This window comes from Cyanistes caeruleus, chromosome Z (genome assembly GCF_971803275.1).
Source record: "Cyanistes caeruleus chromosome Z, bCyaCae1.hap1.1, whole genome shotgun sequence".
Lineage (NCBI taxonomy): Eukaryota > Metazoa > Chordata > Aves > Passeriformes > Paridae > Cyanistes > Cyanistes caeruleus.
In genome coordinates, this window is record NC_141732.1 from 6,175,410 (window position 1) to 6,200,289 (window position 24,880).

Sequence of the window (24,880 nt, forward strand, 5' to 3'; positions counted from 1 at the left end):
AGAGCTGTGTGAGGCATTGGCTCCTGCACATCTGACCTGACTTGCTGTCACTGCCTCATGCTGGCCTCGCTTCCCGTGGCAGAAATGCCATGCCTGAAGGACACTGCCCTGTGCTGGAGCCTGCGGAGCAGCCCGGCTCCCTCCCCCTGTGCCAGAGTGCTGCACACACTGCTGACCATTGCCAGCAGTTCCAGGGCAGCCGGCAGAAGAGCAGCAATGGTCAGCCAGGGCACCAGCCCTCAGCTGCTGTTTGCCTTTCTCTCCTCCTGTGCAGACTCCAGATGGCCAATGGCACCAGTGTGTGCTGTGCCCAGCACGGCTACGCTTCCCCTCAGGAGCAGCCAGCTGCCAGCTTGGCTCTGAGAGTGGAGGATTTGCCCTCTCCCAGCAAGAGGCACCCAGGGCCGGGCTGCTGCTTCTTGCCGCTCCAAGGGCCTCCTTCCAGCCTGTCTCTGCCGAGGCTCAGGCTGCTCCGGGCTCTGCCAGGGCTCTGCTGGGGCTCCAGCCTGGCCAAGGTCGGGCCCGCTCTCACCTCCCAGTCGCTGACAGCTCTGTACCAGAGGAGACCTTGCAGAGCACCCTCACTGATCTTTCTGCTTTCTCACTTGAGCAAGACTCTCCTCCAGCCAAAGAGATTGCATTTGAGACACAAATCTAAGTGTCAGGAACCCAAATACTCTCAAGTCACATCTGCACAGCCTGCATCTGCATGGGATGTTTGCGTTGCACCACTCCTCCTTTGGTTTTTCCTGCAAATGCCATTGCTGTTTCTGCCTCAACTGGAAATGCCACAGCTGGGCAAAACTTGGCCACTGGGCCATATTCCAAAGGCAGTGTGATCTGGAGCAGATGCATGAAGAAGAGCTTTCCCCACTTACAAACCATACCAAAGAAGCCATCAATGTCACTTTTCACCTCTAAGGAAAAACTGGCAGTTCAGAAGGAAACGTTGAGCTTTCTCAAAGGGTCAGAAGGGAGGGAATCATCCAAAGGAGTTGAGGTGTCATAATCTTTATTGATTTAAAATCCTACTCTATAATCCTGCTCTACAATCCTTGTCTACATTCCTACTCTACAATCCTACTCTACACTCCTACTCTACAATCCTTCTCTAAATTCCTACTCTACAATTCTATTCTAAGATGGCCATGGCGAAAACTGTTCTAAATGGATTAGAACATTATCCTTCTCTCCTTCCACTGCTTCACTGAAAGGATGAGTGGCACCAGGCTGGAGCCAGGCTTGGCCGATGTTACAAATTGATGCTGTAGAAAGGAAAAGAAAACAAGAAGAAAGTATGATTTTCCAAGCTAAGAGCTTCAAAGGCAGGGGAATATTTTTTAAATGCAAGGGTGATTGAGTCAGAGTAGGTCTAAGGAGCATGGGGCAGCAGTGGCATAGGTTGGCCCAAGAGCTGGTAGGTGCCCCACCCCTGGAAATAGCTCAGGTCTGAGTATCCTGTTCTCTTTAAGGATGTCCCTGCTCTCTGCAGGGCACTTGGACCACATGAGCTTTACAGGTCCCTGCCAGCCCTGCCCAGTCTAGGATTCCTCACCATTCTCAGTTGAACAGCACCAAGATTGGAGGTGAGGAGGAGGGGGGCACATCTGATGCCTTGGAATTCAGCGGAGAAGGAGCCACCATCCCTCAGCCACTGTTTCACCTGCAGCCCCTTGGCATTTTACCTGCAGGAGCTCCTCAGCAGACCAGCGCTGTGCCTCGTCTGTCTGCAGGCAGCAGCTCAGGAAGTCACGCAGCAAAGCTGAGAGGAGTTTGGGCTGCCGCAGCTGTGGGGTCCCTCCTTTGGCTATCAGGAGTTGAACCTGGAGCAAACAGAAACACAAGGCTCCACCTGCTTCTTTCCCATCTGCAACTGCTCTCCCAGAGCCCATTGTTTCAGCTCCACTCTGCAGTGGCAGATTTTGCCCTGGCAGAGAGGCAGAGATGACTTCCCTGTATCATCAAAAAACACAAGCCCCAAAGCAGCCCCAGCTTTTCCAACATCCTGCAGGTCTGGCTTTGGCAGCTGATTTCATGGACTGATCTAGTTAGTGGGAAAATAAAGACATGTAAATGCATGTTTTCTTCTCTGAGGATTCACACCAGCTTGACAGGCTTCTTGGAAGAGGGATTTTGCTATTCTAACTAACTCTACTCTTTCCAAGGATTATTACATAAAAGGCAGCTCAGCAGTGCTTGTTGGTCCCGGAAGCACAGCTGCCATAAAACAAAACTCATCAAGCTTTTTGTCCTGTTGTTGAAAACAATGGTAATTGGAAGAAAAGAAAGGAAATCCCCCAGGTACTTTTCAGGTAAGGAAACAAACATTTGGGATCCCCTATTCAACAGAGATACATTAAGATGGCTCCCCAAATGTATTGAGATAAAAATGCCTTTTTGGGCACACAGGAGCCGCCTGCAGCTTTGTCTCTCTGCAGTCTGAAAATTTCAGGTTCCCTTATGTGGAAATAGGAAAACATTCCTGGTGAAATCTGAAGAAAGAGAAGTGTCATCCCTTTGCTAAGCCTCTGCTCGTTGGATACTCAAGTCAATGCATAAACACTGGACCCATCCCAGAAAGTGGCAGGAAACAAACTGGAGGTTTTGGCAGGCTCTCCCCATCACCAGGCTCCAGCTTGGTGATATGGAGAAAGTGGCTTGGCTTATGAACAAATATGGTCACTAAGTGTTTCAGCAGCACGGCACAAGAAGCAGCAGGGACTCTGTGCCTTTAAACCATCCTCTCCAGGTTGCAGGCAAGTTTCCCCGTGAGAAGAATGGGGGTGTACTTCTTCTCTCAAAACCACTATTTCAGAAACTTTGTTTGGTTTGAGTTTCTTTCCTTCATTGCTGGAAAAAATAGCACCAGTTCTGTGATGATTGTTTCCTGTTATTAGGGCCATCTACACAGCCAAAAGAGCTGGAACGATAACCCACAGCAAAATGTTGCCTGAGAATGGAGATTGTTTGCGTGGGGTAAGGCTTGAATTGCCCCACTGATGCAACCAAACCTGCAGCAGATGCTGATGTGCTGCAGGGACATTTCTAGAAGGGGGCCACGGTGGAAGTACTTGCAGCAGATGGCAATGGCATTTTGTCCAATGGCACAGAGAACATGGGACAGGTGAGAAAGAGAGCAGGATCAGAGAGTATTTGCACCTTACCGAGAGAGAACTTCTACTGTCATGAGGGACTTGTCGTTCCACCATTTCAATTCCCACAATTCCAAAAGACCATATGTCGACTTTGGGGCCATATGGTAGACACAGCACGACTTCAGGTGCCATCCACCAAGGAGTCCCAGCCACCGAGCGACGATGACTTTGCTCAGGGGTGAGCTGAGCAGAAAGGCCAAAATCAGCTGAGGAGAAAGAAAAATACTAGTTTTATTTGGATCCTGTCAATTAGGAAACCAACCTAAAGAATTGCCCAGTAGAAGTTGGAGAATGTGCTGTTGCATTTCCTGGACAGCAGTCCCTGCTCTGTTTCCATGGGGTTTATCCAAGGAAATATGGCACTGGCTACTTAAAACATCCCCACAGTTTTCACACATCCTCCAGCAGCACTTTTTGTTGCCCTGAAGGTTTAGATTGTAGCTCCCTCACTCTGGAAGGGACACACACAAACACACACACACACAGCAATACCACTCTTGACTGCTTGTGGTACCTTGTCATACCTCTGTGCACATCACAACTGTGCCTTCAGCTCACAGCAGGGGCCCCTGCACTGCCATCAGCACCATTTTTGGGGAGCTGGCAGTCACTGAAAGCAGCCCCACACCCCACATCCCTGGGAGGCTGAACCTGACCAAGAATACACTGACCCAGCTTGACAGAGCCGTCCGTTCTGAGAAGGATGTTGCAGCTCTTCACATCTCGATGGATCACATGGTTGGAGTGAAGAAAATCCAGTCCTTGCAGGCACTGCGAGAGAAAACAGAAACAGGGGGGCAAAAATGAGTGATGTGATTTCATCACACAAGCAAGGAAACAGCTGTAAAAATTCCCTTTGCAGGGGAATGGGGAGTAATGGCAGAACACAGTGCCACTGAGAGGAAGAGCCTGCTGCTGCAACAGGAGCAGAGCAGGACCTTTGTCAGGAAAGGCATGGCAGCTTTTGAAACAGCAGCAGCAACTGCTGTTGTAGACTGTCCCCTGCAAACCAGGCAGAGTGACTGCAGCTGCAGTGGGTGTGCTCAGAAGCAAACAGCATTTGGGCTGCACTACTATCCTTTTCAGCTGAGACCTAAAAGAAATTAGTCCCTCTTTTTTTCTTTGCTGTTTGTTTCAAATCCTGCCACCAGCACCTTTGCTTTAGAGGTAAGGAATGCAGTGCAGACAGGCAAAAGTTTAGATAGGCAGGGTGGAGAACAGAAAATCCAAATAGAAACAACAGAACTAGAATACAACAGAAGGACATAAGAGTACAAGAAGTGAGTAGAGTGAGTGCAGGGACACTGGCAGGCAGTTCACTTGAAAGGCTCTTGCTTGCCCATAGCATACCAGCAAGACAGAAACCAAGCTTGGCACATGAAATCACTCCCATTCTGAGCACCAGTTTCCCAGACAATCTTGCTCAAGCCCTTGGAAGCACAGGTGGGATCCCTGACCTCACGACTGACAGCTGCAATCTCTCCTTCAGACATGTACGTCTTGCTGATGACATCAGTCAGAGTGCCTCCGTCCATGTACTCCATCACCAGCCAGAGTTCCTCATGCACAAGGTAGCTGAAAGAAGAAGGAAACAAGGCCATGCAGATGAACATGCATGGCTACTTGTTTTTTTGCTCAATTCTTGTTTCTGGGTCCCTTTGAGACAAGGACAGACTAAAAGGAAAATTGCCTCTGGACTGTGCAGTGTTTGCAGTCTGTGCTGTCTCAAGAAGAAAGGCATGTATGTAACAGCCCAGATAAAAAAGCTGCCACGCATGGTATTTCTGGAAATAAGCACCTAGTCTTCCTGGCATGCACAGTAATGGGAAAGAGGGGCAACAATCCAAGGGAAATCCTCTCTAGGATGGATCATCAGCATTTAAGAAACTGGAAAAACTCAATCCCGAGAAAATGCAGATGCAATGAACATACAGGGTTTTGAATTATTAAGATAGGGCTGATGCAGGTTTTTGAACAATTTTCAAACTGTCTTTACCAAGGTAGATGATTGCAGACAAACTACAGTCTCTTCCCACCCATTGGAGATAAGTAGAGAAATAATAATTAACCAATAATTAAGAGCTCTATTTTCTGCCAGTGGCCAAAGCAGGTTCTTAACTTCTTATGCTTGTATTATGGAAACAAATATTGATGGGATAAGACCATGATCACTCACCTGTCTAAATAATTCACAACACTGGGACTCCTATAACTCTTCATGATCATGATTTCATTAACAGTTAATTGCTTCCTCCTCAGTCCTTGAAGATTGATTTTCTTTATGGCCACCTAAAATGATATTGAAAATGAGTAACTTTGGAAGTTGGCATGGAGCTTCTCACATGGAGTGAGTGATTCTGGAATGGCACAGCCAAGCTGTGCCAAAGCACCTTGTGATTAGACATTGGAGTAATTAGGAAGTGACAATCCAACAGCCCATTGCTCTGCTCCCTTGGGGACAGTTACATGACACCTGACCACTGACACTTTGTCTTGTCCACTTGGTAACAAAGGTGTATCAACTCTCACCCACAAAGCTCTGACCACACCCTCTGCTGCTCTGCCTGCACTTCCAGAGAAGTAATCTGTGCCTTGGTACTCTGTGGATACAGGCAGGCCTTTGGGCTTTTAGGGACACCTTGCAGATCTCTCCCTATGTACAGCTCCCAAGTGGCTAATGAGCTACCAGTAACATTCAGATGTATTTGCTGGTAGCCAGAAATGAGGATTCAGGACTCTGAAGCTGTAGCCCCAAAGAGCAGTGAGATGCTCTAAGTGACATGCTAAACCTTGGTTTTAGCAATTGAGAGCAAGTAGGCACGTCCTTCTCTGCAAGGAACCGCTGCCCTCCTTGCCTTCCTACTGGCAGCTGAGAAGGACAAAGACTGTCCCAAGTGCAATTTGCAGGCTGGCACCAGTCTGTGCTTCCTGTGTCTTTGCTGCACAGCTCTACCCAAAGCTCCAGGCACAGATGTCACCCGTAGGGAAAGGCCTTGAGAACAGCAGAGTCTGCAGGGGCTGTTGACATTTACCTCTCCTCCTGTGGCAATGTCAAGTGCTCTAGAAACCTCTCCAAAAGCCCTAGAAACAAAACAGCAGCAAAGAAAGGAGAAGCCATTTAGATCTTGCAGTGAAAGCCACTCCAGACAGGAGATCTCTGCTGTAAATACCTAAAAGCTGCGGGTCTGCCAGAAGGCAGATGATACATTTTCCCCTCAAGTGCATGGGCACTGGGCCTGTTTCTGAAGTGCTGGGCTTTCCTGCCTCAGCTCAAAAAGACAGCTTATTCCTTCATCTCGGCTATCAGTTTCCAAACTGGGCAGGTCTAACCTTGAGCACGGAGAATTTCCTTTAGGAAACTCTTGGACAGAAATGTCCCTGAGGATTGTTATCTGACAGCTATCATAAAGGGGCAGGTTGCTCTTTCAGGTAAGCAAGGTTCTTCTCCTGTCATTTGTGTGGCAAAATTCTATGATCTTGAGACATACACAAATGCTAAGGAAATTACCACAGAGCTGTCCCACACTTGAGAGACAAGGAGATCTACCAGGTTATGCTCCTTGCTGCAGGCAAGACCTTGGTTGGCAGCATGGGGAGGTCTTTGGCAATGCCTTCTGAGCACACTTACAAATTCTGGCCAGTACTGAGAGATGGGGCAGACTAACCCTGGTGTCTAAACATGTTTGCAGCTTGTCTGACTTCCCACTTGATGGATATTCCACCAGCGAAACACCTGGCCCAAGGCTGTGTAGAAGTATTTGTGGACTCACCCGCTGCCGAGATTTTCCAGTTCAATGTATTTTCGTATGGGATTTTCCATGTTCACCATTCTCCCTGAGGGAAACAAAATGCAAGATTCTCACTTTCATGCAGAAATATCACCTTCCAGGAGATACGAAAGGCAGCCCCACTGTCTGGGGCTCTGAACCCTTTGTGGTCAGCTGGGCAGCAACCACAACAACAACAAGGGCAAGAGCAACAAGCCAGGCAGTTCTGCAGTCCAAATGGCCAGCAGAGAGACTGGTTTTGTCCAGTCCTTTGAAGACTTCTCTTGTCAGGAAATAAATCCCAGGGAGATGCATCCCCAGGAGAGGAGGGCATCTTCTCTAGCTTGCAGCATTTGCCAACAGAATGAATGCCTTTCCATCTGTAAAGCCAAGCAGCTGATGCTATACCCCATTCCAAGGGGGCTTTTGGCATCAGCACCCTCACCCTGTATGAGCAGGCTGAGCTCCAAGACGCCCTTGCCCAGGGCCCATGGGAAGAACCCCAGTGCTTCCCTTCACCCTGACAGTGCGGATCAGTGGCTGCCATTGGACTCGGCCTCTCAGCACCACACACGTCCCCCCCACCTTCCCAAGTGGGCACAGCGGGCAAGGGCAGCGAGGACAGCAGTGCTGCTCAGGTGCCGCTGTGACACGCACAGCTGCCCAGAGGAGATGCTGTCCCTCTCGGGAGTCCAGGCCGTGCCGTGCAGAAGCCGGCCCAGATGAGGGGCTGCTGCCTCGGGCCAGCTCGGCTCTGCAGCGGCCGGCCGGGCGGCAGCGCCACTCTCCCAGCTAAGGAAGGCTCCAGCCCCTTCAGTCAGAGCAGCCCTCAGGGCCAGGGCACACAGCAAGGCTGCCAAAGGCCAAGCATGAGCACTGACAAGCCATGGCCACAAGCCACAGCCAGCCTGAGCCCCTGACAAGCTGCTGTCCCCATCCAGGACACAACGGGATTGGCTTTGGCATCAGACACACCGAGGTGTGGATCAATGCCCTTTTTTGTCTCAACAGGTGAAAGTACACACAGAACCAACTGGGATCTTTTCTCAGCCCCACCAGGTCTTTATGGGAGGGCACAACACTGGCAGCTCTTATGGGCGAGAAGCAGATTAAATGGGTTGTGCTGCAGAATCACAGAGGGCTTGATGTGTTTTCCTAGAGACTGATCTGAGCAGGGGTTGGGCCAATGGGTAGCATTCTAAGAGTCATGGGAATGATTTGAAATCAGATATGAAAAAGTGCCATGGATCTGAGGAATACACAGTGGAGGGGCTGGAGGCTCCCTCCTGAGAAACGCCTGCGGTGAAGTTTTATCTGATCACACCATGTCTGTGTGTCTCTTGGAGATATCTTTATAAGAATAAAAGTAGGATATTAATTTCAGATTGTTATACAAGTATCTGTTTTTTCCTTGTGGGCCCAGTGAAAACTGCTCTTGCTCTCTGTTTCTGCTGTCACCTGATGTTCTTTCAAAGAAGTCCTCACTGACAAAAATACCGCATTCTCATCAAATAATGTAGTAGATGTAATAGTGGTAATAAGAATGTTCATAAAAATGACACCAGTAAGACACATGGGGCAGAACAGCTCCTTCAGGATGGAGAAAATCTCTACAAAAAAAACCCCAAAATAAGCCAGAAAAACCCCAAATTAAAATCAGAACTGCAACAAAACCACAAAACCCCAAAAGCATTCAATTTCTCTGAAGCATTTTGGTTCTGACAAGTGTAGGGAAGCCTGGAGTCTAAGTTGAATTTAGGAATCAAATGTTCTCTTCAGTTTGGCCACTAGCATGCAGCACTTGCATAGATAATTTGCTAGGTTACAGCCTTCTGCTGATGCAAGAACAATCTCTGCTTCTGCCTTTAGGAGAAAACGAAGCCCAGGCAGACCCGAGCCAGTCCAAGATTCCCTCAGAGGCAACAGGAACACCCAGAGTGGTCTCTCACTGCCTTGAAGCACAGCAGTTCCTGTGGGGAGCCCTAAATGTCTCTGTGACACCAAATTGAGGAGGAATATTTGGTACAGCTATGTTGGCACGTGCACACAATTCACTGTCCCTCAGACAAGAAATACACAAGCCATACTCAGAAGCTCCAGGAAGTCGTCCTGTAGCTGAGCAGCATCTGTGTCAGTGCTGGAGATGGATGAACAGCCCGGGCTCCACTTCTCTGGTTGGGGAACCAAGGCTCCTTTAGATGACGCTGCTGCTGCTGCTGCTGCTGCTGCTGCTGCTGCTGCTGCTGCAGATGATGATGATGATGATGATGCAGCAGATTCAATAGAAGAGCCTGTGTAGATCTGAGAGTAGAAATGAGTTGGTGTCAGAAAGATGACCGGCAGAGATTGCCCTAAGTTATCTTTACAAACACAAGCCCGTAAGAAGTTGCTCTTAGCCATATGCCAAGCTCATAAACTGGATTATTTTGGATGCCCGCTTCTGAAACCAAATGGTCAAAACCAGAAGTTGGTTTTAATTGAGTTCATAGCCAGTTTCATATTCCATTTTCATGGATTTTCTGAAGGATGACTGCAACAATGACCATTCCATTTCCTCCCAAGGATCCCTTTCCCCCTCCAAGGGCTTCAGACACAATTGCAGCGTCTTTGTCCAAATGTTCTACCTCTTCCCACTGAGTCCACTTTTCCTTCACCATCTTTGAGACATGCTCAACCTTCAGCATCTCTGCTTGGGACAGTTGCTGTGCCTCATGTCGACCTTGGGGCTCTTCATCACCAGTCATTTGCTGGAAGCCTTCCGAGGCTGCCAGGTGAGGTGTCAACACTCCAACCTCAAGTCAAACAGAACAAAGCAGTCAGAGACTACAGCTTGTCCCTTTCTGCCAAGGCTCATTAACTGTGAGGAAAGGGAACGAGCAGGAGAGGAGCAGATTCCCCAAGGGATACAGACAGCTTGTGGCTTGTGTTCAACATCTATCTGGGTGACTGTGTTCACTTGCAAAAACACCTGAAGAAACAAGGGGAGCAGGAAACAGGCCAGCAGGAATGCATTCAGATGAGTGCTGGCAAAAGGGGAAAATGATTTGTGCCACTGTCCAGAGCAGCAGTTGGGATTCAGCACACCAGGAAGTTTCCTTCAAAGCAGCTGGGATAGACACTACAGCAGGATGGCACTGAGAGGCATCACCCCAGCTCCCTGCTGCTCTGCAGGGGAAAGGCAAGAGGGGCTGAAACCACCAGACTGCAGTGACTGCAGTGGCTATCGCTGTTTCACTCACTTGTTTTAGTAGGGAATCCTTCTTCTGAATCAGGTGATTAATTTTCTCTATGACAATTTTCAGTTCTTCCTCCAGCCTCTTCTCCTTTGCGTCGATCCTAGCCTCTGTTTCCTGCAGCTCTGCCTGGAGATTTTCCTTGATGTCCTCTAAAAAACACGAGAGAGACAGCTTGATGAGTGGAGTGACTTCTACTCTTTCACTCACCTCATTCTGCTGATCTCCTCTCTGCTCATGGAGCCTCATCTCCTCTTCGGTGCTCCTCATGTCTTCCTGGTGCCTTCCCTTCACTGCCACAATGGCACTCTGAGCTTCAGGCAACTCTGCCTGTGGCTCTGCCTTGATATTCTGTACACACAAATGGAGAACAAGTGACTGGGAGCTGCCATCAGGCTCAGCTTTTCCCTCTTTCAGCCTCAAAATCACACTCATTCAGTCGCTTCTTTCTGCCTACTTAACCACCTCTGCTTCCACTGTAACCCTCCTGTCCCAGTGCTGATCTCTGCAGATTACAAGGCTCTGTGCTTTCAGTGCCTCTTGGACTCCTGGCCTCCTCAGTCCCAAGAGCTGTGTTTTATGCCCCTCTTCCTGCCCTGCACTCTGTCACCTGCTGAGTCAGGCTTACCTGGCCATTCTCCAGTGCCTCTTCCACCTGCTGCCCAAGCTGCTCTTCCTGCTCTCGGGCTGGCAACAGCTCTCCCTCAGTCTGGCATGGCATCTCTGACAAATCAATCTGCTCCTGCTCTTTCTCCAGAACAACCTGCACAGAAAGCAAGAGAACATGGCCTTCAACTCCCCACACAACATTTGTGGGCCAAGACTCAAACACTGATGGGCTCACACGTTCCCAAAGCACTGTGCTGCTGCTCTCCTGGCTTGTTCTCTGCCCATGGGGAGACACAGATTCCAAAGTGACACTGGCAGTACAATCTGGGTCCAGTTGGGTCTGAATCCCCAACAGACTCTTGGGCAGCTGACAGAAAATGTGTGCCATTTCTCAAGGGTCTGCTGAGGGCCTCCCTCCCCTTCTGCTCTGTCCTCTTTGTCTTTCCATAGTCACTCACACTCAGCCCTGTCCCACAGCTCCACCCTGGCTCTGCAGGTGTTTTCCTGTGTGATTTCATCCCTTGTGAGAAACACTTGTGGAGTTCATGTTCTCCTCAGGCCTGCACCACCGTTCCTGCCTTTCTGACATCTACACTCTTGCTAGAAATCCTGCTCGGTCAGGAGATAAGGATGTGTGCAATTTGATCTTCAAATGGAGGTCAGAGAGCCCCTATGGCCACCTGAGTATATGGAAAAGGACCAAGGTGTTTATCCTCCCTCTTTTGTCAGCTGAGAATTCTGAGCGGCACTAACAGAGATCCTCCAAAGGCCCCATCAACAAATGAATTGACACACCCCGAGGGATGCCAATGAAGGAAACCATGTGTCATATAATGCATGTATGACCAAAGTCTCCAAACTCCACCTAGAGCTTGAGATTGTTCCACTCCCTTAGGACATGCAGCAATTTGTTGCATAAAAAGAAGGTTTCACAGCAGAAGAGAGTGGAAAAGGAAAAGAGCTCTGAAGAGAAAAAAAAAAAAACATCTCTGCAGGGGGAATCATCTCTGCCTGCTCCAGAACAGTCAATGGAACCTGTCTCTCCTCCTCTCCTCAAAGGGATGACTTTAGGTGACCTTTATACCACCAACTGCTTTGCAGCAGAGATGGGAAAATTCAAATGGAATATTTGATATTTATCAAATCAAAATAGATAGATAGGTAGATAGATAGATAGATAGATAGATAGATAGATAGATAGATAGATAGACAGACAGCTAGATCTCACTAGATAAACTCTCTTGCTATATTTTCTATCCCTACACACATCAACACTTGGTAGCCAGTGCCCCCATCAGCAGCAGTGCTGAACTTGCTCTCCTGTTGCTTCAATAAATCACACTCTTGGGGAATCTGGATTGTGTTGGTGCTTTGCTGTCAGACCCAGAGCACTGCTCTGGGAACTGCAGTCTTTGTGCATCTGTGCTCAGACAAGTTCTTCTCTTGGACTCACCCACACTGATGGTGCTGAAGTGGCTGCAATCAGAAATGAAGCCCAGCCCCTCCCAGCCTCTCTGATCTCTCAGCACCAGCTGGAATGCAAGGCCATTGATTTCCTGCTCAATTCCCAAACACAACACCTATTGATCAACCATGGGCTGCCAAAAGGCATGGGCATTGTTCACCTGAAAGTGATGTGCAAGCCCTGCTGTCTGGCCTGGCACCAGAACAGCTCCTTCTGCCCCAACATCCCCACCCCAAACTATGTGTTCTCCTGCAAAAATTCTGCATTTTCCAGAACTGCCATCTTCCAAATTCAAATTCTAACAGAGTCTCTTCCAGTGCTGCAAGTGGGCAGGAAGGGTTGAGCCAAAGCACCTTTAATGGCTGCAGAAGGAGAAATTACACAGTGTTCTTCCTGCTATCAAACCAACAGACAAATAAACAAAGCAAAGAATGAAATTGTCACCCATTCCAGGGTCTAATCTTCTTGGCTGCAGGGAGGGCATGTTTGGCAGGAAAGTGGCCCAAGTGATGAGCACTGGCATGTCGGGATTGATGGAAGTCTGCTTGAAGCAGACTTGAAGCACCACGGTGCTGCCCAGCACAGGGGGATGCTCAGTGCCCTGCTCCTGCTGCCCCACTCTTGCTGACACGTGGCCAGCATGCCCCAGGCCTTCTTGGCCACCTGGGCCCAAGCTGGCTCACGTTCAGCTGCTGTTGAGCGACACCCCTGGGTGCTTTGTCCCAGGCAGCTGCTCAGGCACCAAGTTGCACATTTGATTTAAAGACACCATCCAAAATTTGGAGATGTCTTTCCTGTTCTTAGCAACACAAGACAGCACTCAAGGACTTGCGGCTTTATCCCAGCCTCCAGGCTCCTGGGGAGTTTTCAAAGCTGCAGACTTCAGAAAGAAAAGTCTCAACAGACATATGGAGTCTCTGGTTTTGCCTCAGAAGAAGGATTCAGAACTGTGCAGTTTGTGTCTTTTGCCACACAAGAGAAGAGCGGCCCCACATGGATTCATGGACAACAAAATCATCTCTTTGCAGCTTATCAAAAGCCAGAAGAGACATGGGCTCAGAGCACCTGTCAGCTCTGCTACTGACTGCTCTGCCTGAAGAGGCAAAACAACAACCTGGCAACAAAGGCACCAAAATCCCTGATTTCAGTCAGAAATTTCACATCCCCAGTGTGTCTCTGAAATACTCCCAGGTAAGCACACTCAAGAAGCTCATGGGGACAAACCACCCCAAAGTGCTTGTGTGGTCAGATCCACATCTTTTGTGCCTGCAGCTACTTGGCCAGTCTGTAGGGCACAGGACTCTCCAGACCATAGTGTCCTCTCCAGAATGTGACATGGCTGAGCAGAGTGTCTTTGAAATGCTCCCTCCTCTGGGCACAGGGAGCCTTCATGCTTCAGGCTGGCCCCTCTCAGAATCCCAGCAATTGGGGGCCTAAACATGACAGATCAAAAGTCATTTTTCAGCTGCCATTGCCTGGGGTGACTTGCTAGGTGCTGGCACGACTCCAGCACTCGGCAGCCTCAGCTACCAACAGCAAGTGCTGGCTGCTCAGGAACTTGCAGCTCTGCCTTGCATTAAAGACAACACCAGCCAGAAGTGGCACTTACAGTCTCTGAATGTTCAGGCTGGGGTGTGACCAGTGCTGGAGGCTCGTGGTCATTTTGCTCCTCTTTGGCCTCTTCTCCAGGAGCAGAGGGAGCCAGAGAAGAGTCTGCTGTTGGTTCTGGGCTCTGTGCACAGATAGTAGTGTTAGGGACAGGCAGCTACCTATCATTTATAACCTTACTTCTATTCTGCTCTATTTCTACAACCAGCTCGACTAAAGACAAATCATCCACTTTGATAGCAATGGGATTCTAAGTCACTCCAACTAAATGAAAATGGCTTAATTCAACTGGACTGCAAATTGTCTGAATTAGATCTCCCACCCTGGCTACTGTCAAGAATATGCAGTGTTCTTTCTGCAAAACTGGTCTTCTGGTTCTTTTAAAGCACTGAAGTGGAAAATGAGGAAATAGGCAGCAATGCCTTTGCTATCACTGCTGCAGACATGGAAATGGATTTCCTTTCAGCCTACTCAGCTGGCCACCTACACTCTGCTGCCACAGGCCAAGATCCCAGCTTGCTCCACAATTCTTCAACAGCAGGAATATCAAAGGTTCCTTTCTCACTCACCTCAGGATCGGCACCTCTGAACACACGCCTCAGGTGACCTGCAGTGAGCAAGGGAAAATGAACGCAATGGGGTGAGAAAACTGCCTGGGCTGCTGAATCCCATAGAATAAGTGAACCCAAACAGAGGGTATTTTCCTCTGACAGCCTCCCTCAGGGGACACAATTCTTTCACACATCCAACAAGGAACTGGGCAATATTCTTGCTTGTGCCTACGCTTTGGCCTCTTTTGCCAGTAAGTGAACACAAAGTTGATCAAGAACATGCAAAGTGTTCTTTAACACTCAATGCTCGATTCTTGTCCTACAGATAAAGTAGCTTTTGCTCTTTTTCCTTTCAGGTACTTTTTTAAAAGATAAGTTGCATGCAATAATTCTCATTAACTTGCTGAAAACATTGGCCCAGAAAATCTTCCCCCAAATCCCCCTGAGCTGTGGCAGTTCTATTGTGCAGCACAGCGACAGCAGCTCCAGCGTTCAGGAGCACACACACACTGCTTTGGAGTTTGCACTTCATTGCAAAGGGTATTGCTATTCTAGCACTCAGAAAAGGGTGAACTTAGTCAAATCCTTTCATGACAAAACTGAGAACAAAAGAAGCTTTCCCTCAATTATGGGGAGAACCACAAAGTCTTAAGAAGGCCTTCTGAGAAGGTCTCTGCATTTTCAAAGCTATCCTGCTTGAGCCAGCAAACTGAGGAAAGGACAGACTCTGCTGCCACAGACTCTCCTGTGCAGGGAATGGAACCCTTGCAAATGCTGCCTGCAGACCCCTGGCTACAGGCATCCCGTTTTTGCTAAACTTGTTGACAGGAGCTTTAGCAAAGCAGTGGCATCCTAATGGTCCTTCTGTTTCAAAATCAACCCAGTGACTAAGAAAAAGCAGGAAGACCTACAAAAGCCAGGTTAGGTTACACCCAGGGAAAACCTCTACTTACATGCCAGGTTGGTCAGGTAATAGCCGGAATAAACAAAGCCGTAAACAGTGCAAACTGCAGCAGCGAGTGGCTCCATCATTGGAGCACTGCTGTGCCAGTTTGCAGACACTGCTCCAACACAAGATACACAAGGCTCCTGTCAGTGTGCAGCTGCCCACTGACAAACGCCTCAAGCAGGAGGATGCTCCTGCACTGAGCAAGCCCAAGAGCTGCTCTGACACTGAGGCCTTCCGTGCACCAAGGCAACCTTCTGATGTCACCACGACAATGTGGCAACCATGCCCTGACATCACAAAGCAAGTGTTCTGCATTGGAATTTATGCAAATTTATGCAAAGCAACCCAACCTCCCCTACAGCAAACACCAAATAGCCTGGGAAGTTCTCCTCTGTCACAAAGCTGCATAGACTCTCATGGTGGAACAAACCCCGTTGTTGAAGGGATCCAAGAGTAAAAGCAAGAGTGGCCCAAGCACCTACAGCCTGTTCCCCAACTGAGCACTCACATGGGACCAAAGACAAGGCAACCAGACCAAGAGAATGGCCCAAAGCATTGCACAGAACCAGGAAAGAAAACACTGTTGCCATAACAGCTGAAATAATTCTTAACAAATCTCTCCACATATTTGCATATTTATTGGACTTGCCCAGGGCTCCTGTCTACATATATCTCTGCCTTTATTCCCATTTGGAAGCAGTTGAACTGGCAGGATCTACCCAGCAGCAGCAGCAGCAGCAGCTCCAAGCTGGGAACATGAGTGGCAGTGCTGATTTCCAGAGCCTTCTGTCCCCCAGGTGAAGCCAAGGCAGGAGCAGGTTGAAAAGTGCTGGCGCTGCTGCTGCTGCTGCTGCTCAGTGCCAGAGAGCTCTGACTGGGCAGGGCACGGTGCCCACTGTGCTGTGGGCTCTTTCTCCTGCCAAATCTGGACACACCTGGGAACAAGTGATAATGACTTCTGGGAAAAACAAGGGGTTTTTTTGGGAGCTGCATTACTCTGCATACACTTGGGCCACCTGCAGTACAGAGCTTTGGCCTTCAAAAAACATAAACCAGAGAGAAACAACTGGAAAATGTTTCATTTTTACCATTTTCATTTTCTGACAGATTTAAATCACAACTCAGAATTTATTGACATGAGAGTAGGGGTATCCTGAGGCTCTCTGCTAGTCATTGTCATAGTTCAGTGCCAGGGTCTTCATTTCTCCATGTAGGAAGAGGAATAACACAGCACCAATAGGAGGATCAGATCATTTGTTTATTCTCTAAGCTTGGTTACTTTTATACTGTATATAGATCTATTCATACAAGTATCCCCTGTAGAACTGGCTGCACACATCCTTGTAAGCATTTGTATTGGATAATTACGTTTGTGTATATGGGACCAACACTTGTGTGTTCAACTTCTCTATCTCCCATCCTGTTTGGCTCTTCCTTTGTGTTCTTTTGCTGACCATGACTGTTCCTTCCCTGTCTGATAACCTTGCCCACGTTCTTAACTCTTTCTCTTTGAGGTGAAATTTGTTCTAATGCAGCTCAGGGTCCTACATCTCCCCTTCTTTTCTTTAAAATTGGAGGAATTAAATGGTGCAACATTTGTTGAAGGCATTGTAAGAAACAAGGAAGAAGCAGCAGAAAGCTTAGAAATACAATCAGTAACATTACTGCCCTCTTGACCAAGGCCTGCCACCAACCCCTTAAACCCAAACTAGAAAGAAAAAGGATCATGTCATTCTCTGATATGCTTCATGTTTTCATGTAGTCCTGCCATTAGTTTATGAATATTTTGGGAGTGCTCAGATAAGTTAAAACAACACATTCCTTCAAAATCTTCACATCCATGTCCATGTGGTAATAACAAAAAATCTATAGCTGCGCAATTCTGCATGGGTGTCATGCCGAATACTATCAACATCAGTCAGCAACTCACTCAACACTTTCTTAGTCAAATGCAACTGTTTGTCAACCCAACAGGCAAGACGAGCTTTATTTTTCACATTCCTGGCAGCCATTCCCTCTGGTAAATGGAAAGATGTTGCAATGACAGTCACCAATGATGGTAATTGCACATTGGCATTACAAGTCTCATCAAAATTCAAATGGATCAATGTGATCTTTGATGATGACTTTGACTGGCATTCAATAAATTCCTCATGTGGGGGGCAAATAATTTTAGTGGACCAAGAGAGCATGGTCCACCAACAGGTCATCTTGGAATACCAGGCAATGCTCGATTCCCACAAATCAAAAAGAATCCTGGTGGGAGTTCCCATTCTCCTGAAGTGTTTCCTGTCAGACCCCCTGTTTTTAATCTGTTCCATGGAGATTGTCCTGTAACATTTGGATAACCTTCAAACAATGTTTTTTCTCCTTGCTTTTGTAACCAACTAATCCAAGGATCTCCAAACCAAACTACTCCTGTACCATTAACTGCTTGCCATGGTGGGGCCATACTGTTGCAACTAGGCAGAACAGTAACATTGACATCCAAGGTTGGGAAAACACTGGCTAACAAATCCAGTTCTTGAAATGGAATAGGATATGATCAGTTCAAATTTGCAATTACTCTTTTCTGCCAGGCTGCATTGCACACAGACAGCCAAGTATACTGTCCCTTTGGACTGAGACAGTCATCACTTCTGCCACTTCTTAAATTTACAATTTTCGGGTCCCCCCAACCAGAAAAATCTGTTTTGTTCTCCTGAAGGGGAATGCCAATTAAGCAAGTTCAAAAAGGGTCACTGGCCTGCTGTAAATTGAGACAAAAATCCTGCATACCAGACACATTAGCCCAGGTTACCCAAACATTTCTTTGTGCTTTGTCCAGAAACACCCCTCACCATACAATGAAAAACCCCAAAAAATCAACATTAACATCGCCATGGGCGATGGGCATCGTCTTTCTGCCATGTCCCATTCAGGACTACAAACTTGCCAACTTTGGGCAACTCCAACACCCATTCCACACTTGGTGTTCACTACCTTATTGCCTCGCCTAATACGTAAAAATGCGAAGCGTTTAAGAAGCTCAAAGCTAATGTCTGCTAATACTCTCTGTCCAAAATCTTCAATCTGTTTGAACGAGTTTAGAAACTGTTGTTGTTCACGCAGTACTCTGACTGCACCCCTTGGAGCATTCCCTCCAGGCAACTGGTCTAATGATGGACCACCAAAGTCAGTCAACCATCGTGCTCTAGAGTAGGTAATAACCCATGTGATACATGGCTGACACTTACACACCTCCTCTCTTTCACATGCCCGAGTGACTCTCCAACTCTCTTGTTTACACCAAGAACAACACACCAATAGCCAGGGTCGATAGTCAAGCCCTTGTTCTCCACAAACACCTTCAAGAGTCTCTAATTGTCTCTTGTCAACTGATTGTTTTCAAAGAGCCACAAAAAATGCAGTAAGATCTGGCAAAAAACCAACTGCATCCTTATTGTCAGGGTGCAGGGCACTCAGCAATGGTGTCAATGCCAAGTTCATTCCATGCTGATGTCTCTTCCATGCTTCAAGACAAAGAGCTGATGTCATTATTCTTCTGTAAGCATGGTTTAAGCCATTTTGCAGGAATCCATGTAGCTGAATCTTTCCCTGTGGAAATACAAGCATAAGCCCTTCCCCAAGTTAATAACTGCATTGGGCCCTCCCATAACCCAGTCAGAGGAGGAAAATATTTAACTTGAATATTTTTAAAAGTAAAATCAGGTTGGTTTGTTTGCATGTGTACTATTGCAGGAGGATGGTCTTGTCGTCCACCTACACTCAACCAATTTATAACAAATAATGGTTTTGCCAATATTTCATGGGGGGAACCCTCTATTTTCCCCTGTTTTTCCAAAGCAGTAAAGTGACTTTTAAGAATGTGATGAAAGCATTCAACAATTGCTTGGCCAGACGAGCTATATGGGACTCCATGGAGAAGTTGAATACCCCAATGTTGTAAAAAATTAGCACTAGAAGTGGCTCAATATATGGGACCATTATCAGTTTTGATCCTCTTGGGGAATCCCATCACAGCAAAATTTGGAGTTCTTCTCCAAAGTTGTTGAGCTGCAGCAGCTGAGGCAGATGAATGGGCAGAAGCCCACACAAATGCTGAGCAAGTATCCACTGACATATGCACATAATGTAATGGTCCAAAAGGTGTAAATTCAGTAACATCAGTTTGCCAAACTCATGGGGCCGGAGTCCCCGAGGATTAGCTCCTCCATCTTGCAGTGGTGTCAGAATAGTGCTGTCAGGACATGCTGCAAGCACCGCTCGAGCCAGTGTTTTTCGAATTCCAAATTGTTTACAGAGAGCAGCAGCAGATTGATGAAAGATACTATGTGATCAGGATGCCTCTTGAATTAGTGTGACCTTTGGAGAGGATGACTGAAGAAGAGCCTTCCCCACTTACAAACCATACCAAAGTAGCCATCAATGTCACTTTCCACCTCTAAGAAATAACTGGCAATTCAGAAGGAAATGTTGAGCTTTCTCACAGGGTCAGAAGGAAGGGAATCATCTGAAAGAGATGAGGCTTCAGAAAATTTATGGATTTATAATCCTACTCTAAAATCCAACTCTACATTACTACTCTACAATCCGACTTTCTAATCTTACTCTACATTCCTACTCTACAATATTACTCTAAGCTAGCCATGGAGAAAACAGTTCTATATTGATTAAAACATTATTGTTCTCTCCTTCCACTGCTTCACTGATACGATGAGTGTCACCAGGCTGCACCCAGGATTGTCCGATGTTACAAATTGATGTAGCAGAAAGGAAAAGGAAACAAGAAGAAAGCATGATTTTCCAAGCTAAGAGCTGCAAAGGCAGGGGAATATTTTTTAAATGAAAAGGGCATTGAGTAGGTCTAAGGAGCATGGGGCAGCAGTGGCATAGGTTGGCCCAAGAGCTGGTAGGTGCCCACCCCTGGAAATAGCTCAGGTCTGAGTATCCTGTTCCCTTTAAAGACGTCCCTGCTCCCTGCAGGGCACTTGGACCACATGAGCTTTACAGGTCCCTGCCAGCCCTGCCCAGTCTAGAATTCCTCACCATTCTCAGTTGAACAGCACCAAGATTGGAAGGGAGGAGGAGGGGGGCACATCTGATGCCTTGGAATTCAGCGGAGAAGGAGCCACCATCTTTCAGAAACTGTTTCACCTGCAGCCCCTTGGCATTTTACCTGCAGGAGCTCTTCAGCAGACCAGCACTGTGCCTCGTCTGTCTGCAGGCAGCAGCTCAGGAAGTCACGCAGCAAAGCTGAGAGGAGTTTGGGCTGCCGCAGCTGTGGGGTCCCTCCTTTGGCTATCAGGAGTTGAACCTGGAGCAAACAGAAACACAAGGCTCCACCTGCTTCTTTCCCATCTGCAACTGCTCTCCCAGAGCCCATTGTTTCAGCTCCACTCTGCAGTGGCAGATTTTGCCCTGGCAGAGAGGCAGAGATGACTTCCCTGTATCATCAAAAAACACAAGCCCCAAAGCAGCCCCAGCTTTTCCAACATCCTGCAGGTCTTGCTTTGGCAGCTGATTTCATGGACTGATCTAGTTAGTGGGAAAATAAAGACATGCAAATACATGTTTTCTTCTCTGAGGATTCACACCAGCTTGACAGGCTTCTTGGAAGAGGGATTTTGCTATTCTAACTAACTCTACTCTTTCCAAGGATTATTACATAAAAGGCAGCTCAGCAGTGCTTGTTGGTCCCGGAAGCACAGCTGCCATAAAACAAAACTCATCAAGCTTTTTGTCCTGTTGTTGAAAACAATGGTAATTGGAAGAAAAGAAAGGAAATCCCCCAGGTACTTTTCAGGTAAGGAAACAAACATTTGGGATCCCCTATTCAACACAGATACATTAAGATGCCTCCACAAATGTATTGAGATAAAAATGCCTATTTGGGCACACAGGAGTCACCTGCAGCTTTGTCTCTCTGCAGTCTGAAAATTTCAGGTTCCCTTATGTGGAAATAGGAAAACATTCCTGGTGAAATCTGAAGAAAGAGAAGTGTCATCCCTTTGCTAAGCCTCTGCTCGTTGGATACTCAAGTCAATGCATAAACACTGGACCCATCCCAGAAAGTGGCAGGAAACAAACTGGAGGTTTTGGCAGGCTCTCCCCATCACCAGGCTCCAGCTTGGTGATATGGAGAAAGTGGCTTGGCTTATGAACAAATATGGTCACTAAGTGTTTCAGCAGCACGGCACAAGAAGCAGCAGGGACTCTGTGCCTTTAAACCATCCTCTCCAGGTTGCAGGCAAGTTTCCCCGTGAGAAGAATGGGGGTGTACTTCTTCTCTCAAAACCACTATTTCAGAAACTTTGTTTGGTTTGAGTTTCTTTCCTTCATTGCTGGAAAAAATAGCACCAGTTCTGTGATGATTGTTTCCTGTTATTAGGGCCATCTACACAGCCAAAAGAGCTGGAATGATAGCCCAAAGCAAAATGTTGCCTGAGAATGGAGATTGTTTGCGTGGGGTAAGGCTTGATCTGCCCCACTGATGCAACCAAACCTAGTGCTGATGCTGATGTGCTGCAGGGACATTTCTAGAAGGGAGCCTCGGTGGAAGTACTTGCAGCAGATGGCAATGGCATATTAGGGCATCTCCTCATGCTCCTTTGATTTAGGACTTCATCTTTTTTTATTGACTTTTATGTTATCTTATACGTGTCTTTTATAGTTTTCTCTCTCTTGAGAGAGGATTAAGGTCTCTAGGTCTTCTCTTTGCAGTGAGTTAATATCTCACCCAGGCCTGCAGATGGTTACGATGATTTTTGCTGGGTAGTGGTTGCAATAGTTACGGTGATGGATTTGAGGCCGTGTTGTGGTTGTGCTAAGATCTCAGGGACCTGATCACAATGGTCATGGCTGTTCTTGCTGTGTGGCTGGTCTTTGGCCCCTGCTGTTTCTCATTTCAGCTGCAGACTGATGGCTTCCCCTTCCCACTGATGGCAGCCGCTTGTGGGGGGTCGTGCTGGAGGGGGCCTGGCTTGGCCAGCAGCTACTCCCAGGGCCCAGCGGACTCTGGCTCGGCACGAGCAGACAGGGCCAGGGCTGAGGCCAGGGCTTGGTGTTAGTAAGATGTTAGTAGCTGTGAATTGGCTTAGCTCTGGCCGGGGCCCTGCAGCCTCCCATCCCCCGCCTGGCTCCTGTTGGGGCCTGGCCCGGCCCCTCCAGGCCTCGCAGGCTGCGGTGGAGCGGGGCAGGCCCAGCCAGAGCCCAGTTACCTTTCAAGGCTGGAAACAAGAGACAGCCCTCTTGGGCTTGCCTGTCTTTTAAAATGTAGAATGCACTGAGGCAGAGCCAGCTTCTAAAATTATTTAATAGGTTGTCACTTCTCAGAACTAGACAGCTATTGGTTTTTTACTAGGCACAGAGGAAGCTCTTAGCAGCTTCTCTCAGAAAAATCATTTTCCTGGGTGGCTTCTTCCCTCCTCACTGAGTAATAATAAATGTAAAACCAGCATATCCACGCATCCTCAGAGTCCCCAGTGTCCATGGAATGGCCAGTGATTGGGGAATGCTGGCAGCCACAGTGATGTCGGTCATCCCTCCTGGTTACCCATGGGACTCCTCAGCCCCTTTTGGGATTTCCTACGCTGCCAAGGCCGTGGGGAGGAAATGCCTTTGCTGCCATCCTGGGCAGGATCTTGCTCGGCACATTATGGCCTCATGTCCCCCATGTCTCATTGTCCTCTGACAGCCCCTGTGTCCCTGCACTTCCCTCAAGAGCAGGACTTTGGTGCCAACACCCCAACACTCCAAATCCATGCAATGGCATTGTCCCTGTGGTACCCCCACACTTACTAGATGGAGGAGAATGCCGCTTAGTTGATCTAGGAATTGATCCCTGGGCAACAAGATAATGTTGCCCTATCACCCTACCAACTTTTCCCCCTCCTCCCTTTCCTCTTTTGGATACTGAGGCAAAGAGATAATGCTTGAGCTAAGGGAAAAAGCTGTAGCTCTGAGGAAAGTAGTTACTTTGTAACAGGGTATGGGAATCAAGCACTTCTCAGAAATCAGCAAATTTAGCACAAGGCAACTGCATAAAGCTAACCACTGGCTATTTGAGCAGACAATCTTATAGAGCACGTGCAGAAACAGAGATAAAAAAGTTCAAGCCTGAGGAACACTTCTGGCCTTCATCCGCAACGACCACCAGGAGGCTGACGACCACCTTGTGCAGAGCCCTGCTACAAGGGCTTCCATAATCAAGGAATTAGAAAATATGAAGGTCAGGAAAGTAGAATGTGCCCAATAAGTTAAAAATGTGTAAAAGTTTGTACTGTGCTTTTTGAATGGACAAGTGGCAGAGCTGTTCACCTCACTCATGGTGTTGAATAAACAAATCCTTGCTCTATAGGCCCTGCACTATGGAGTACTGTTTAATTCACTCCTTTTTGTGCATCATAATCCCAGTATGCTTTTCATTTTCTTCTTAGAATCTTCTAATCATAATATGAGTAAGAGAGCGAGTTTTGTATTGACAAGGCCAAAACAGGGTAACCCAGGACAGAAGCAGCATTTCCAAATGCCATCCTGGGAAAGGACACAAAACAGCGCTGGGGAAGAGCGTCCCTCGCACAGCCCTCAGAGCTGCCACAATGCACAAGATGGTGGCTGGGGCTGAGGCAGCCACACACAAGATGGTGGCCAGAGCTGAGGCTGTGCCACGCACAAGATGGTGGCCAGAGGTGAGGCTGTGTCTCTCAGAGCGTTCTGCAGCCTCTACCAGCCCAGCCCCAGCCCCAGAACATCGCAGGGCAGTCAGAGCTCCCCTTCCAGCCATCTGTTTCAATGGACATTGACAGACACCTGGGGCATGGAGACAGACCTGTGGTCTGTGCACACAAACACATACCAGCCAGTTTGTAACCTCAGTTGGCAGTAGTCTCAGGTGAAAATAGAAAAAACTCCAGGGTTTGAATGTTTTAAAATAGAAAATTTCATTTTCCAAAAGAAAGTACCAAAAGCAGAAAGAAGCATCACAGCCTGGTTCTTCCATGCAGGACTCATAGTGAGTGTGAGGTGTTGAAAATGGAGATGGGATTTAACTGAAAGCAGACTGTGCAATGGGTGCTCACCTGTGATATCTATCCCTCAGGGTACCTATTTATTTAGAACACTATGAAGACTATGTAGAAATGAAAATAACCCATCAAACTGCAGCAGGAAATCCATTGTGGCTTAGGTTCTTCTTTATGAGATTCTTTAGGCTGAGCAGAGCTTTTGTGTTCAGCAGATGCACAGGCAGAGGCTTCTTGGGCTGCTGCTCTAGCACCCGATATTTTGAGTAGGGGATTGCAGGAAGAAAACAAGAGAAACCCATCAACTACTGAAGAGAAAGAGTCACTGACAGGAAGCAGTGGGTGAAGAAATAAGAGAGGAAAAAGGCAGAAAATAGGAGGTCACAAGTGTGAGAAATGTGAGTAAGAAAAGGAGAGAAATGGGAAGGAGAAGTCAGCTGTGTGTGAAGGTGGGGTGGTGAGAACTTCAGGGCTCGGGCACCTCAGCAGCTGCTTCTGGGCTTTCAGCTCTTTAGCCCTC

At 47.7% G+C, this 24,880-nt stretch overlaps 1 protein-coding gene across 4 annotated transcripts; it reads right to left on the bottom strand.

The window, feature by feature from the left end:
* Positions 1-995: 995 nt before the first annotated feature.
* Positions 996-23,939, bottom strand: LOC111940706 (serine/threonine-protein kinase PAK 3-like). Of its 4 annotated transcripts, XM_086867769.1 has the most exons (16): positions 21,248-23,939; positions 20,517-20,654; positions 14,407-14,444; positions 13,839-13,961; positions 10,784-10,918; positions 10,162-10,506; positions 9,547-9,714; positions 9,010-9,223; positions 6,926-6,989; positions 6,188-6,236; positions 5,332-5,444; positions 4,613-4,730; positions 3,827-3,926; positions 3,165-3,361; positions 1,686-1,823; positions 996-1,265 (listed from the first exon to the last, which is right to left on the bottom strand). In XM_086867769.1, exons 5-16 carry the CDS (start codon positions 10,874-10,876, stop codon positions 1,173-1,175), a joined length of 1,692 nt encoding a protein of 563 aa, XP_086723895.1. In that variant the 5' UTR covers positions 10,877-10,918; positions 13,839-13,961; positions 14,407-14,444; positions 20,517-20,654; positions 21,248-23,939; the 3' UTR covers positions 996-1,172. The 4 variants fall into 4 exon arrangements, with proteins under 4 accessions (XP_086723895.1, XP_086723892.1, XP_086723893.1 ...); XM_086867766.1 differs by lacking the exons at positions 20,517-20,654; positions 21,248-23,939 and adding an exon at positions 15,342-15,599; XM_086867767.1 differs by lacking the exons at positions 20,517-20,654; positions 21,248-23,939 and adding an exon at positions 15,342-15,585 and having other exon boundaries at positions 9,598-9,714.
* Between the last annotated feature and the right edge of the window lie 941 nt (positions 23,940-24,880).

What these genes read in the sequence shown, in the direction of transcription:
- LOC111940706 (XM_086867766.1), bottom strand. Translation starts at nt 15,420, where the DNA reads ATGATGGAGCCACTCGCTGCTGCAGTTTGCACTGTTTACGGCTTTGTT. An exon ending in TCAGAGGTGCCGATCCTGAG is followed by an intron (nt 13,962 to 14,406) that starts GTGAGTGAGAAA and finishes ATCTGTGCACAG; the next exon opens with AGCCCAGAACCAACAGCAGA. An exon ending in ACATTGCCACAGGAGGAGAG is followed by an intron (nt 5,445 to 6,187) that starts GTAAATGTCAAC and finishes ATATCATTTTAG; the next exon opens with GTGGCCATAAAGAAAATCAA.